Raw genomic sequence first — 16600 nt, 5'->3', positions numbered from 1 at the left:
TTTGCAATATTTCCACAGCTACTTAATTGTATTCCTAACAGATAGAAAAATATGATTTGGTTATTCAAAATGTTTGTTAAGTTTCTATTGTTGGGTTTTGACAGTCAGTGATCCACAACCAAAAGTCCTATGACATCTCTCAGTGACAATTTGATGATTTTAATACTAAAAGCCAAGCTATTAAAATTTCTCTGTAATATTTCAATGATTTCTTTCGTAGATGTGAAAATGTTTAAACTGGGATCAACACTGATGATGATTTCAATATATGTGATGCATAGAGGAAAGTTTCTCAAATCAATGCTCCAAGATATTGTCTGCACAACACAGAGAATGTTCCTGTTCATTGGAAATACTTCCTCCCACTTGAAGCTACTTGCTACTATCTTTGCTGATAAAATAGGAAAAACTACAAAGAATCATCTCATCTCCCTGAACGCCCAGGACCACTGGAAACACTTCTCCCCAGGGTGTCTTCCCTTTACTTCCAATCTTTCTCTTGCTGCTAATCAGGTTGCTACTCACTAAAGTGCTACAATTCAAAAACCTCTATTCATCCTTACATCTTGAATTTATATCCTATGTGTTGGGGCAAGGTGATAATAAGATGAAATAGCCTTAATTATTTAATATTTGGGGGAGGGTGGTGTCAATCCCATTGTACCTCTTAATCCCTATCATTCATCAAATTCTGAGAACTGATGTGTTTCCCATATTGTTTCAACCTGCATATAAGTAGTTCTTGATATTTTTTTCCTTTTAAAATTTGATGAGTGACAAAGTCTCAAAAAAAAAAAAAAGTAATAGTCTTCTTCACAAAAAATTGCATGCACATGCAATAGTCCACAGCATAAAACTTCAGAGTTAACAGACCCTCTGAAACTCATCCATGGACTCTCAATTTAATAACCTCAATATTGCCATGTTATTTTTTAAAAATAAAATGTATACATTATGGATACGGACTTTTAAGAGACAGACCAATATTTTCTTAATTTATTTTGGTGACGCAAGACAAGTAACAGTTTTAGAACAAACGAAGTCATTTACTATCCAAGAACAACCACAGCATTATAATTTTCAGGAATCCACTTTTTAATTTACTCGCCCTGCAGGATCATTTTGCTTTAGGGGTTAAATGTGAAACTATAAACAGTCATTAAAACACAAAACAACCATAGTAGTTAACCGGATATTAAGAAAAAAATCACATCTGTTTTAGAGTTCTCTTCTACCCACAAATTCAGGAACATCAATTTCAAGAACCTGGTTTTATGGCATGCCCTTAAGCCAAGAACACCAGGTTACAATCAAGGCAAGTGAGGTAAGACATCCCATAAGCAGACTCCCACTATTACATTTTGCCCCCAGGATTCTCTTTCTTTAATTCAAAAGCAGTCAGTAGAATTGGATTTTCTATTGCCTTGAAAGATAAATAGTCATTATGCTTTGTACATTAATAATTATGCTATTCTGATTAACTGATGGGTTTATGAAAAGAAGAAGAAAGAAAATAAGTTCCCATGCTGTCTAGCTGTTGCTACTCTAAGTAACAAATAGTGAGATTTGGTGGCTTTTCAATATACAGAATTTGAGGCTTGTAGAGAATTTGATTTTTCTAATTTAAAAGCTTTTTAAAACTTCCCCTTGTCTGAGGGTGTATGTCTTAAATAACCAATTTGTAATAATGTAACCAGACAGAAAACAAGTGCAACTTTTCTAACTTTTCACAAACATGTATCTCTTGGCATCAAAGAAAATTCTTCCTGCTATAATCAGTCTAATGAAGTACAAGTAAAAATAACAGTCATCAACTACGGTTTAAAGGCAATATTTCAACATAATCAAATGTGTCAAATAATCATCCTTACAGCTTTTTAAGCTGTGGGTTGTAAGTTTCATTTCTTGGGAATGACTGAACATAACCCACTTGGGGCTCTGCCCTCTGTGAATTACGTACATGTGAACACTCAGTTTAAGAGATGGAAATTTTGATTGTTTTTCTTCCTTTGGATATTGAAATGCAATGCAATTGAACAGAGTGTTTCAAACAATTATTCTTCATGTCACTTGCACCATGGCTGTATTATCACACATTCCTATATTCATCATCACTTATTAAACCACAGGCATCAAGTATGGTGCCGCTGAAGTTGTAGAGGACGCACCAAGTAGAACTATCAGATCTTAGAGATAGGAATGAATCTGTGGAATCCAATCCTGTTCTCCCTGGGCTAAGGTGCTGGCCACACCAACCCCTCTCTGCAGTGTGCTCGATGAGAGAGTTGTGGTTGGGTTCCCATGGTTTCCCTGCAAGCCCGGTCCTCTTATCACAGAGCAAACCATGAAAGTGAGTATGAGGCTCTACGTAGGGTGCCACATAATTTATCATCCATACATGGATACCTCTGAGAGTTAGTGTGGACACTCTTAATAATTATGCCAAAACAAGAGGCACAGACTACGACTGCCCCAGGCAAACCTAATAAGACTGGTACCCCAGAGATGATGTGCAACTCAAAGAGCTCCTCCCAAGAGTCTCAAACCATTTCATTAATGTTATATCCAATTTTACTTCTATTGAGAGCTGTTCTGTCCAATAGAAATAGAATGTGAACCACAGATAAGTTTTCTAGCAGCCATCCTTTAAAAAGGAACAGGTAAAAATAATTTTGATAAGATACTTTATTCAACCTAATATACCATAGTATTAATTCAATGTGTAGTCAATATAAAAATTATTCATGAGATCTTTCATATTAGACTTTTTTAATATCTCAATCTTTAAAGTCCATGATGTACATCACAGTCAAATTACATTTCCAGTGCTCAATAACCACACAGGCCGAGTGGCTATAATATTGGACAATATATGTCTAAATAGTCCATGAGTTAGGATACACAGGAATAAATGAATAAAATCATAACACACACATGCATGCATACACACATTTTTCTTTTAGGTAAAATAGACTCAATTAAATGTCTTCCTTTACTAACTTTGCCTGTTCTTTATGGTATAGCAGTTAAACCATCTGTCTCTTACCTGAGGTGAATCAGACTTTGGAGCAGATAAACATTTACATGGTGGGTCTTTTGGGCAACAGAGAGAAGAGCCAAATGAGAAAAAGTGGATAAACTGCTGAGAAATTCTAGAACTTTTCCCAGACTAATATGTGTCTGCATTCCTAAGTCCACTGAGCACCCTCCATGTATCTGGACTAGAGATAGAAAGATAAATAGGGCACAATGTCTACACCTTGGACTGATAAGACTTAAAGTTTGCTTGGACATTATTTTACAATTGAAGAAAGAGAAGACTAGGATGTGCCAGTATTCCATGGCAAGCCAAGGACCAGACTCTATTCTTTGGGTCTCAGATCTGCATTTCATCAGCCACAGAGAACACTGAGTAGAGGAAGAAATGTGTTTTCCTTTTTACTGTTGATACACACAGACTCAGTCACTGCTTGGTAACTTGCATACACTTAGGTAAAAGGATCTGGGGTGCCAGCTTTTCTTCTTGAATTAGGATTTGCATCTTTGCTAGTAATAATATGCTCCCTCATCAAATATCTCAACCTAGAACTCAGTGGTTTCATAATTTAGCAAGAATATGGGATTTAACAGAAACACAGTAGTCCTTTTCCTGTAGGGAAAACAGTATTGAGTATTTTCAATTGGTCTAAAACGTAGAACCTAAGTGATAAAAACATTGAACTAAATACTGGTGATTTTCTGCATGTAACTGATGGTAACAAAATCAGATACATTCTGATTTGGGGTATATTGACATTGTAAAAGTAAGCAATAAACTAAATTTTCTCATTTATATAGCTTCTCTTCCTCCAATCCAATATACTTGGGCTTAACATGGTCTCAATCAGTGTGTTAAACACACACACCCTACCACATACTGATTCTGTTTAAACTCACCATTAAAGTAGAACACAGACACCTGATTTTTATTAACGTAATGTTCCATTAAATATGTTTCCTTAAAAGGATGGTGGAGAAACAACATCTCAAATACTTTGATGTTTACCAAGAAAATATGCCAAATATTGCCACAAACTTATTAGTGAATACTCAATGGTTTGGTATAGTGACTCCTAATTCGTAGACATTGGCACTGGTTCTTGATAAGAACATTTTATACCAAACTGGGAAAATCCAGTTAGCTCATTCAGCATCTTTATATAGCTCTAAAACATTGTTTTAGTTTTCTTAAGGCACTATAGAGAGTGAAACTTAAAATGGGGAAGAGTCTTCTCTTAGGATACATTTTAATATGGCTATGCTACTGAAGATCACCTATTGCACCTATTTCAAAAGATCGACCACAGTTGTAACTCTTCCAAGTGACTCAGGATGTATCAGAAAGATCCAACAGTACCATATGAAAGGAGGACATCATCTCTTCAGGATTCATTCTCCATTTAACCGATCAGTTATAAGTGTGTCTTGTTATAAGCACTTCTGGTACATAATTTTATTTTTCTTTAATTTGAGTGTTGAGTTCTAGAAACCCAGTGCTGGCACCACATAATATGAAAATGGTATCTTGAAACTATATGACCATTCATCGTGGTATGACTTCAAAAAGCACGGCATTAACACATTGAAAACATATAAAATTATATCCTTGGGCAATTCAAAGCAGGAGGATGGAAGGAATTCAACAGTGTAGTGTGCTGGTTAAGAGCACAGACTTTGGAGCCAAACCACCTGGGGTTAGATTCTTGACCGTGTCACTTACTAGCTGTGACCTTAGACAAATTACTAAACCTTCCTGTGCCTCAATTTCATTATCAGTACCATGGAGGCAAAAATTTGTGCTTACCTTGATGTGGAAGTTTAAATGACTTAGTGTAAAGCACTTAAAAGAATCCTTGGCACATAATCAGTGCTATGTAATTAATAGCTACCACTAGAACTTGTATTCCAGTAATAGCTCATAGTAGCTATCACTAACTAATACTATTATATATTCTATCAAATGCTCTCTAATGATCAACTTACTTAAGACTGCAAAGTCCCAGTTAGTCTTTGGGTAAGGTACTTTGATCTTTCATTAGAAATGCAAACTGCAGGATACCTACTAGAATAACAGGTTTCAGACTCTGGCCACTGGGGTGTGAAGCACTTGGCTGGGCATCAGCAGGTGGGCCTGGCGCTGGGTCACTGCTTCTCCTCACCAGCAGTGGAGTGCCTGTAGGACAAAATAAGAGGTGAGAGGTCAACAGAACCCTGGGGAGAAGAGAGTGCATGGTACAATGCAATTTAATTAAAAAAGGTTTACAACATGCTTTTATGTCAAAACATTCCATTTCTAAGGATGCTTGTAAATTAATCCATTTCATGATCTTTTGTCATCTATTTACAGAATGACACATGGAAACAACATCTTTCAACTCTCATCTTTCCCCACTTGATTTCAAAACGAGTCATTGTACTTAACCAAAAACTATTAGGCAATGAAGAAGTTGACAGTGTGCAACCTGAAACTGATCTAGAGAATGTATGTGAGTACTAAAAAGAATGATTATCCAGTAGACAAGTGAAGAGATTCACAGTTGGTGCAATTTGCTATTCAGCAGAGCTAGGAGAATAGTTATTGCCACCATTTGGTGATTCTCTGATCTTTTGAAGGATGATATACACTGAAATAAATTATTTGCTGGGGTTATAGCATTAATGTCTATTTAAGTACAGAAAGAGATTGGTTCTATTCTCTTCTTTTTCTCCTAAAGTCGATAAAACTGATAAGGAAAAGAAGTTAGTTCTTCTAAAAATATATCTTGATTTCTTTTTAATTTAATGAAAGCTTCCACTATTAAATATTTGAGCCAGTTATTAAATTCTGAGAAAAGATCATACTATTACAAAGTTCAAGTGAAATTCAATCTTAACAGAGCTAGCGACCTAACTAGTCTGCCTGCAATTAGGCCTAAAATAATTTGTTTCATACAAAATTGGCCACTGTAGAGGAAACTCTCAAAAAAATCCTGTTGTGGGCTAAAAATTGCTCTCATGTAAAAACTTTCTTTTTATTTGCATGCTTTGGGGAAGAAATGTAAAGCAGTAGAAATGCGATTCTCCATTATCAATATTCTGAAAAAATCTCCCCCAACTCTCTGGAGTTACTGCTGTTTAAAATAATATTTTTCATATCTCATTTTATATGATAGTTACAAAAAGTGAATCTATCTTGAAGTTATTTACAAATCTGATTTTTATATGTGCTCCAATATTTTTATTCTGTGTACAAAAATACAGATGCTAATACCTTCCATCACTGTTGCTTTTTAATAAATAACTTCTTTTATAATAAGAAATTAACATGCCACTGAGGATGAAACGCTACCTAAATGGCATTATAAAGTCTATGTTCCATTATTTCTTTTTTATTAATAAACATTTTACTACATTATTCCTTAATTCCTCTATTCCCATCTAAAAATTTCTTAAGCAAGTGACATAGCAATGGTTGCATGGCTGGCAACTCTTCTTGAATGAGACATTAAAAGAAAATAAGAGGAAGATAAAATATCATAAAAATCTTAAAATAATAGAGTCCCAGTCCTGTACCAATATTTGTTTCCCCTGATTCTGGTACTTTGAATTACCATTAACATCAAGTCAGTCTAAATGTGATATCCTCAGAAGTAGCCTATTATCCTAAAAATTATGAAGAGAATGGCAATACCTCTATGAAACTCCAGTTTGTTTCTAAACATTTAACCCAGACCAGGACAGTGCATGCCAACAATATCAAACTGGGTTAAAAAACAAACAAATCAAAAGCAAGTGAAAACAGTATGGGACACCGAGGTCCAAAAAAAGTTGATTCAGAGGCACAGAAATGGAAATTTTAGTGATTGACAACTGCACTGTTTTTTCAGCGGAGTCACACACACATATATGAATATATACAGAATATATGTGTGTGACATGAGAGAGAGAGAGAGAAAGACAGAGGGTGAGAGAAGTGCGAGGACCTGTTATTCTTCCTGGATAATAAATATATTTTTCTTAAAGGCACACTAGATAATTTTCTTTTTTTTAAGATTTTATTTATTTATTCATGAGAGGCACAGAGATAGAGAGAGAAAAAAAAAAAAGAGAGAGAGAGAGGCAGAGACACAGACAGAGGGAGAAGCAGGCTCCATGCAGGGAGCCTGATGCGGGACTCAATCCTGGGTCTTCAGGATCACACCCAGGGCTGAAGGTGGTGCTAAACTGCTGAGCCACCAGGGCTGCCCAGATATTTTTCTTACAACTCTAAGGACATGGTTATGACTCTTCACTTACCACCAATATCGGCTTTTTAAAAATATGTATATATTTTATTTATTTATTTGAGAGACAGAGAGAGCAAGAGAAGGGGGAGGGTCAGAGGGAGAAGCAGACTCTTCACTGAGTGGGGAGCTTGGTCCTGGGACTCTGGGATCATGACCTAAGTGCAAGGCAGACATTAACCAACTGAGCCATCCAGGTGCCCTGTATGCTGTTTTGATAACAAAACACTAACTTATTTAAGACAAAATTCTATGATAATATGAATTTGAGTTTGTGCATTCAATCTACAGGCCATAATATTACAGTCTGTCTCCCAGAACAATATTATTTTTGTACCACTGTACCCACTATTACCAAACTAAGATAGCTAGAGCTTAATCACACTCCCAACTTATTAGGATTAAGTTTTGTTCTTCTCCTTTTTCTGGATTCCACACTTGAATGTCTCCTGTTGAGTCATCTTCTAATTTTCCTTTGGCTGTCGTCATGTGTCAATAACAAGTATAAATTATTTCATACTGGAATTAATAATGAGCATATTTAAATATGAACTGCTATCTCAGAGAGTTTTAAACAACCCTTCCCTTGGCAACTTAAAATTAATTTAATATTTGTTTTTTTAAATTGCCAAGCCTCATTTGTAGGTGACTGCCACAACAGGCTGAGTTATAAGTTGAAGACAAAGATGCACCCTAGTTTGGAACAGAAGACCAGTAATTCCAAGTATGGAGACAATTTGGGGGAAATCCTTAGGTATAGGTAATAGAGGAGAAAGCCCACCTTGCAAGCATCACTAGCAGAAATGAAAGGGAGACAACCACATCTAATTTCATAGAATTTTCTGTGGGAGGGAAAAAGTAAATGAAACAATCTCTGCACTAAAGGAGCTTATAACCTAACAGTAAGATTAGACTCTAAGAACTATCATGCATCTGTACAGTGGAGGGGATCACGGGTTTTGGAGCTGTGAAACTGAGATTCACCTTTCCTGGGTCTGTGACACCGGGATGCCTGGTGACACAGTCTCATCATTTAAAACCTGGTGATGGGGGCACCTAGGTGACTTGATGGTTGAACATCTGCCTTTGGCTCAGGTCGTGATCCCAGGGTCCTAGGATTGAGTCCTGCATCAAGCTCCCTGCAGAAAGCCTGCCTCTTCCTCCACCTATTTCTCTGCCTCTATGTCTCTCATGAATAAACAAATAAAATCTTTGAAAAAAATAAAAATAAAACAAAATAAAATCTGGTGATAAAAATACATCATAGAAGTGATGTAGGCCTGAAATAAAAGAGGCTATGCATAGCACATGGAGCTGTTGTGCAGTTTTCATGCAGGAAATGTGCACCACCACCACCACCACCACTCCCATATATAGGAGTGAATAGCACTTGCTATTGTTGTGACCAGTATTATATGCTCAAAGATCTAAACACCTGGGGCAGCCTGGGTGGCTCAGCGGTTTAGCACTGCCTTCAGCCCAGGGCCTGATCCTGGAGACCAGGGATTGAGTCCCAGGTCGGGCTCCCTGCAGGGAGCCTGCTTCTCCCCCTGCCTGTGTCTCTGCTGCGCTCTCACTCTCTCTCTGTCTCTCATTAATAAATAAAAATAAAATATTTTTAAAAATGGCTTTAAAAAAAGATCTAAACACCTGAAAGTCAATTTTCATGAAATAATATGTAAATTAAAATGGTAAAACATAATTCTGTGCTAAACCAGGTATAGACTTAATATAAAAGTCAGAGCTTTTAGGGTGTAGGGAACTCAAAAATGGAAAAAATTAACCCATTATTCATTGGTATTTTCAGTTAATTAAGAAAAGACCCCTATTATTAGATTTGAGAGGCAAAAGTCCTCCGTTCAGCTCAAAAGAATATTAGTATTCCTTGGAATCATAGTTTAAAAGCTACTGGCAATAAAGCCCAAATAAAATAAGAAATGTTATGTATTTTAAAGCATAAATTCTTATACAACTGCATTATGTTTTCCACATGGTTAAATATTTGAGGCCTCATTGCACATCAGGAGCTGTACAAAAGGTAGCCAATATTAAGATGAGTTGTCATGGTGCTTACTCAGGCTTTATTTAAAAAAAAAAAAAAGAGGATATAAGGACAAAGAACAGTTTACACACAGGTAAGTACCAATACAGAGTTCCAGTGGGGTTATCTATGGATTATTGAACCCATACCAATGAATATGCACACTGTAGGCTGGATCAAGTCCCATTTTATTTAGGCATATGCACAGAAACTTAATGGAAGCCAAAGAGCATCAAAGAGAAGTGGTATCCCTCTAAGCAGAAGAGTTCCTGATCAAGTGTGTAGCTGCTGGTGACTGTCCTTGAAGATAGGTTCTTGCCATATCAGGATAGTCTAAATTCTTTCTGGAGCACTGTTCATGCACACCCAGGGCTTATGTTAGGCTCAGGACAACATTACTCACAGACTCACTGTACTTCTCTTTAAGAAGATTAGACTCATCAGGTTCTCCAGGCCTTGTGCCAACCAGCACTGGAGTCAGTTCCTGGGTGTCTGTGAATAATGGCACATCTCCCAATATTCAAACAATCACTATTTTAATGATGGTAAAATTAGAATTCAAAGGGGTACAGTTACTTGTCCAATGTCCCTTATAAATGTAAATAAGGGGAACCAGAAGAGAGTCACTTGATTCATTTTGTCAGTTTGAACTCTTTAGTTCTAAAAGAAGCAGCAACTAGTTAAAGGACCAAATTGGTACATTAATGAATCATGCAAGACATAAAGGCCAACACAAATTCTTTATTTTATTTTTTTAAGATTTTATTTATTTATTCATGAGAGACACAGATAGAGAGAGAGGCAGAGACACAGGCAGAGGGAGAAGCAGGCTTCATGCAGGGAGCCCGACGTGGGGGTCGATCCCAGGTCCCCAGGATTGCACCCTGGGCCAAAGGCAGGCACTAAACTGCTGGGCTACCGGGGCTGCCCCCAACACAAATTCAAATTATCTATATAAGTTCTGTCTCTTTGTTATAATCTCTCTCTCTCTCTCTCTCTTACACACACACACAAACACACACACACACACACACACACACACATATACCCCTGGATGGATTCTTTCCATGTTTAAAAGATATGTTTGGGATGGAATTAGTGTAAATGACAGATGATATGTTGTATATAAAATTCCGTTTTGGAGATGTTGAAAGACATCTTAGAAAGATAGGCAGTTATAGAGACTGAAACCAAAGCCCAGAATAATCTTATCCACATGATGCCTCAGTGGGCAGAGGAAAAAAAAAAAACAAACACACATGAATCCTATATCAAACATCGCAAAAGTATATGTTCTAAGTTGTCCAGTAACAGTAGTGATTTATCTAAAAATGGTTAATGATTTTCCTGAGCAAAACCAAAAGGCTAGCTTGTCATCAATATTGTTGCTATTCATTCTAGAGTGATTGATACCTGAAGAGTTCTAGGAGGTCCCAGTTGATGTGCCAACAAGGCATTCTGTAAGAAGTTGGTGGACTCAAGCCAAAGAGGCCTGAAGGGCAAAGTGAAGGAAATGGATAGAAACTCAGCAGTCACAGGCAGAAATAGAATGGCTAACTAGAGGGAATACATGGGGGAGAATTTAGTAAGGACTACACATACAGAGCAAATGAGAAGAAGCATAAAAGAGAAATCTAAAATCTTTCTTATACTTATTGTTTAGGGAAGAGAGAGAGCAATAGGAAAATTTCAGCAACTGCTGTGACTTGTCTCAGGAAAAAGAAACCAACAAACAAACCTACCAATCTTGGCTTTAGCCCATTGAGGGTTAGAAGCATTTGCTTTCAATCCACAATGTCTTGAGATGTGTGAGAAATAAGACAAAAGATGTTCAGTTGGGCATTCATAAAGACAAGTATGAAGTTCATATTAGAAATCATCTTGGCTTCCAGAACTAGTGAGTAGAGACAAAGATGAAGTAAATAAAAGAAAAAAGGAGGTATTGGTACAGGTGTAGCAATGGCATCACATGCAAAACAATGAGAAATATAGAATTTACATTCTTACAGAATCTTCAGAAAGAAAGGGAATCTAGCCTGGCAAGTGGTTGAAAAAGCCACAAAGGCCAACCTACAGGGAAGGTGGGGTGTGAGAATGGAGAAAGGGACTGGAGTTTACAAGATCAACTGTTTATGTACAGAGAGGGGATAAAACCTGGTCTTTTTAGAGTTTCTCTTTTCCTTTGCTCTAAGGGATTACTTCTGTGCTACTGAATTATCAAATCACCAAAACAGCCAGTTAAAAGAAGGAAAAACACGTTCTCTTGTCAATGCTACTGACACTGAGGATAACAAGATAAATATGAAAGGGGAAAAAGCTATTGAAATACACCTAAATTGGTAAATGTTTCACTTTGAGGATAAAAATGAATTGCCAACGGCTAAAAATCTTACAAACTTAAAAAGTGATAAATATGAAAAGATACGTTTTTCCAGGTAATCAATATTAATAGTATATTAACAATATTAAGAGTAGGCAGTCATGAGCTGCATCTTGGTTTCACATAGTACATTGCGTTAATACTAGTTTGTACTAGTCAGCATGTAGAAGAATGCCTTTCAATTATCCTGTATTTCAACGCTCATTGAATAAATGTGACATTAATTGAATCATGTTGACATTAAAATATGGATACGTCCTCCCGAGCTACGGTGAAGAGAGACTAGGGGTCAGGAGATCTGCCTTCTAGAGGTGGCTCTGGCATTGCGTAACTTCCAGGAAGCTGCTCTATCTCGGAGTCTTACCTCTCTCATCAGCTAAGCAAGCGTGTTGGATAAGCTATACTAAAGTCCCATTCCAGATCTACAAAGAGATAGTTCTATGATTTATACAGCCAATTAGAAAATTGAAGGCCAGAGAAATTAAGTTTCTAAGTCTCTTGGACTTGATTTCTACTCCCATTTTATTCACTTGACACTTTTCTATCGCAGGGTCACATTCTCTGAGTAGGTGTGTGAGAAAAAGGGAAATGACAGCTCTTCAATGCAGGGGCCATTCTTTTCATCTAAAGAGGTCGGCGGAAAGGAAGATTTGGATACAGAGATAAAGATAAAAGGCAAGGATTTGGGGGATGAGTAGCTAAAAGGAACATATTAAGTGATAGTAACATGGGCATGTCTGGCAAGATGTTTGACCCACTAGCCAAGGCACACCAGCACCTCTCTGGAGTGCATGATCTCTCTTGCAGATGGCTTAAATGTTTTATCAGTATTTTCTTCCTATTAATCCCATCAATAACTCAATAAAAATAATGAGTGAAAGTAGTACATCATTTGTAAAGGAGACAACTAGAGTTCCTTTTCTGTAAGGATTTTATGGGTACTAGATAAGGCCTTTCCATCAATACTTAATAAACTCCATTGCACTGATATCTGGAGACCCATTAAACAAACAAACAAACAAACACCTGGTAATGATATCTACAGTGGCACAATTTATGGCAAAGGGCCAAGAGGAGACCACTTTCGCTACAGGAGTGCTTGACCAACTTCGGCGCCTGACCTGTGATGAATGGGGCAGCTGTGACATGCTTTCAGACACCATGATGGAAAAACCACATGAGAGAAACCAAGTCAAATTTTAGCAGAATTGTAGCCGTCCAAATACTTTAATCTTAAATATTACTCCTTTAGGAAAGTAACTCCCAGTATTGCCATAAAAGGAGCAAAGAAGTTCAAGTTGATGAAGAGTATCATTTTTTCTTTCATTGTGGGTTGCAAAAACCATGCCTGTTGAAAACGCAGAAGGATAAATTCAAGTAATTCACAGAATAGTGACCAGCTACATAACAGATACAAATGGGCACATACATGGTAAGAGATCTTTCACTGTTTGGAAAGCTGCTTAAAATAGGAGTGCCACTGCTATAAAAACAAGTGAGGGGGGTTTCAACTGACCTTTACTGGAAATTATACTTTTCTCTGAAAATGGTTATGCCTTCAACTCACAGTATACTGTTGCTGTATTTCTGAGGCTTTTTCTTCTGTTGAATTTTTCACATTTTAGCCAGTTGCTATACATAAATCTAGAATCTTTTGTATCGTCTAAACTATTTCACAATATTGATATACTCATGCTATTTAAAGTCAGTTAATGTCATGTGCTAGATATGCACTAGGTCCCAAGGTTATATTAAGAACAATGGCAAGGAATAAAGGGACAAATCTCACTGTAGGTGTTTCAGCAATGCTGATGGAAGAAATACAGAAGTGATCATTTTAGGTCAGAGTAAAATTTAAAATATTAAAAAGGCAAAGCAATGACAAGCTACCGAGGAGTTTCAACACAAGCAAAGGTCTTGATTTTTGAAAAGTATATGCTAAGAAAGGAACAATGCATTAGTAAGCACAAATAAAAATACCTGAATTAATAAAGCCAAATAAAAGCTCCCAAATCATAGAGGGGGAAGGAAGGATTCTGACCTATTCAAATCAACCTCCAATTTCTCATTCTGGTATTCAAGGAGCTCACTGGTTTCCCCCAACCTACCTCTCTGATTACATCTTGTATTGCGTTTTTTTGCCATGTGATACTTGCCAAAAAGGACTATTTGCCATTGCCTAAAAATGCCCTGCAGACTCAGTGTTTGTGCTGGTTCTAAATTATTATTCTCTAATACAATCAGCTGTAATCCCATCCAGTCTTTAAATTCATAAATAACCTCTACTTCTTTAGAATACCAGATTCAGATTGGCTATGGAGCTAATGAAGTATAACTTTAGGGCCCTGCACAAGATACCAGGAGGAAACTAAGTAACACGATCACATGATAATATGATTTTGTAAACTTTACATAAATATAATAGTTTAATTGCCATAAGTTAATTCTATTTCTTTCAACTCTGAAGACTCCTCCTGCTCAGTAAGCCTAGAGTAGCCAAGGACATTCCTGGGATCCAATTAAGGGGAAAATCAGTTGGGTATATATCTCATTTGAATACAACAGAATATATCTGTATGCTTCACAGAGCACATTGTGTATAGTTATTAGCAGTCATCCCAATGAGGAATATAGGTAGAATCCTGTTACTATGTTGGTTCACTGAGCGTCAGAACACAGGTGACATACAGAAATAGCTGTGCTCTTTTTGTACCCACACAGAAAGGTGTGGGTACTGGAAGATAAATAAGATTTGAAATGCCCAGAGCCAGAAGCTAATCTACAGAAAATTCTTCCACTCATCTGATGTATAAAATTGTATATAATCCAGTATTCAAATAATTCAGTTCTTACTGATACCTTGACAAATAGGAAGTTCTATCCTATATGGAAAATGCAGCATAGAATTAAAATTCCCATGCTAGTGAGATGCAAACCTGTAGCAGTTTCACAGCTTACAAAAATGTATTTGCAAAGCCCTATGTTTATACATTCCTAATATTATTTAAACAGCATTTCAAATAACCATGCCATAGCAAAGACTGAATCATTCATTCATTCAATGTATACAAAATATTACGTATGAAGAGGTTACTGAAGAACATGACGTTAAAATTATAAGGAAAAAAGTGTAATAGTTATGTGTCGGCATTTTAATATGTAATCAATTAGTATTTCATTAAATATTTTTTCATATATTTTGACATCTCCAATATATTATTTATAAATTGTTGTGATTTTTAGTCACTCTAAATAACTTTTTTTAAACTTCAAATTTATGTTTATTTGTTTCTTAGGGTAAGAGAGAGGGGGATCAGGAGGGGGAGAAGGAGAAGAGAGAGAGAATCCGAAGCAGGCTTCATGCCTAGCAAGGAGCCCAATGTGGGGCTTGATCTCACAATCCTGAGATCATGACCTGAGCTGAAATCAAGGGTCAGACACTCAATCAACTGAGCCATCCAGATGTCCCTGGTCCTTTTCCTAAATAGCAATCTCACCAGATGTGATACATTGAGAAACCTACAAAATGTAGATCTGCTCTGTACCATTTTAGGGTATGTCACATCTCACTTTGTCTTAGGTGTCTAGTTGTAGTTGTATTTTTGTTGTATGACCTTAATTTACTAATTTAGTATTTACTGAATGCCCAAAATATACTGGGCAGTCTTCTAGGCACTCTGGATATTATCAGCCCACCACCCACAAAGGTTTCATCTTGGAGCTTGTAGACGGCTGGAGGAAAACAGATCCTAAACTAATTCACAAATAAATATGTGCAGATAAGGATAGAATAAAAGCTTAAGCAAGAATATGAGAAAGTGATTGGGAGGGAATAGGGGGGAGGAACCCTGTGAGTTCCTTAATAGCAAGCACCTCACCTTAGTCAATCACTTAGGACCCCTGGCAGAGTGGATAATTAATAGATTCATGCCAAATTGAACTAAGCAGAGCTAGAGGAACAAAGATCAACCTCTAAATTCAGAAATTGTTGGAATCACAAGTGTCCCAGAGAAGGGGATTTTGTGTGTGCATGTGTGAGAGGGGTCTGTGTCCCTAATATGTAAATAAACTGCTACTGTCAGGCTTGTTTCCCACTACCTAACACTTTTTTTATTCATCATCAACATTTATTTTAAAACAAACACTAGTCACACTAATGCGGCATATGCTATCACCCTTGCAACTTGATGATAAATGAGCATAAAAGTGACATCAACACCAGTGTTAAACAACCTCAGTAGAGGCTCCGAAATATTGACTACAGTCTTGTCAATTACTGTGGTTTATGAAGGAATCCATTGCCCAGTCGATCTTTTAGTTTCCTATAGTTTACAATCTTACCTCCTAGATATTTATGAGGTTAATCAATATGCAAAAGATTTATGACAACCTGTGGAATAACTAGAAGGACAGCAGTTGAGTTTACTTGAATAGATTCTCAAGAGGAGCTTTTATTCATTCATTAATTCATTTAAGATTTATTTATTTGAGAGAGAAATGGAGAGAATGAGTAGTGGGAAAGGGCAGAGGCAGAGGAAGAGAGAATCTCAAGCAGACTCCACACTGAGCATGTAGCCTGACATGGGGCTTGATCATGATCTGGGTGGAAATCAAGAGTCAGACACTCAACCAATTGAGCCACCCAGGCACCCCTGGAAGTTTTTAAATAGAGTCTTGAAATGCAGAAGACTACAAATTGATAAATTAGAATAATAAATAAGATATTTATAATATTTATAATAGGCAGATGGACACATGGTTTTAGAGGCTAAACACGGGTCTTCATGCATGAATACTAAGAAGATTTGCTTAGCCAGAAAATAGGCATGGACCAAGTGACTGGAGGAGAAAGTGGTTGAGGACACAAACGATTGTGGT

At 36.8% G+C, this 16600-nt stretch overlaps 1 protein-coding gene across 6 annotated transcripts in view; it reads right to left on the bottom strand.

The window, feature by feature from the left end:
- PARD3B (par-3 family cell polarity regulator beta) overlaps positions 1-16600 on the bottom strand; it is a 981887-nt gene that overhangs the window by 519614 nt on the left and 445673 nt on the right. For all 6 annotated transcript variants that reach the window (XM_041737018.1, XM_041737019.1, XM_041737013.1 and 3 more), the window contains exon 4: positions 5103-5212. In XM_041737018.1, coding sequence (XP_041592952.1) covers positions 5103-5212 — 110 coding nt within the window. The remainder of the gene's footprint in view (positions 1-5102; positions 5213-16600) is intronic.

Source organism: Vulpes lagopus, chromosome 22, assembly GCF_018345385.1.
Source record: "Vulpes lagopus strain Blue_001 chromosome 22, ASM1834538v1, whole genome shotgun sequence".
In the NCBI taxonomy this organism is placed as follows: domain Eukaryota; kingdom Metazoa; phylum Chordata; class Mammalia; order Carnivora; family Canidae; genus Vulpes; species Vulpes lagopus.
The sequence above is the reverse complement of the archived record's forward strand: the minus strand, read 5'-3'. Positions and strand labels throughout refer to the sequence as shown.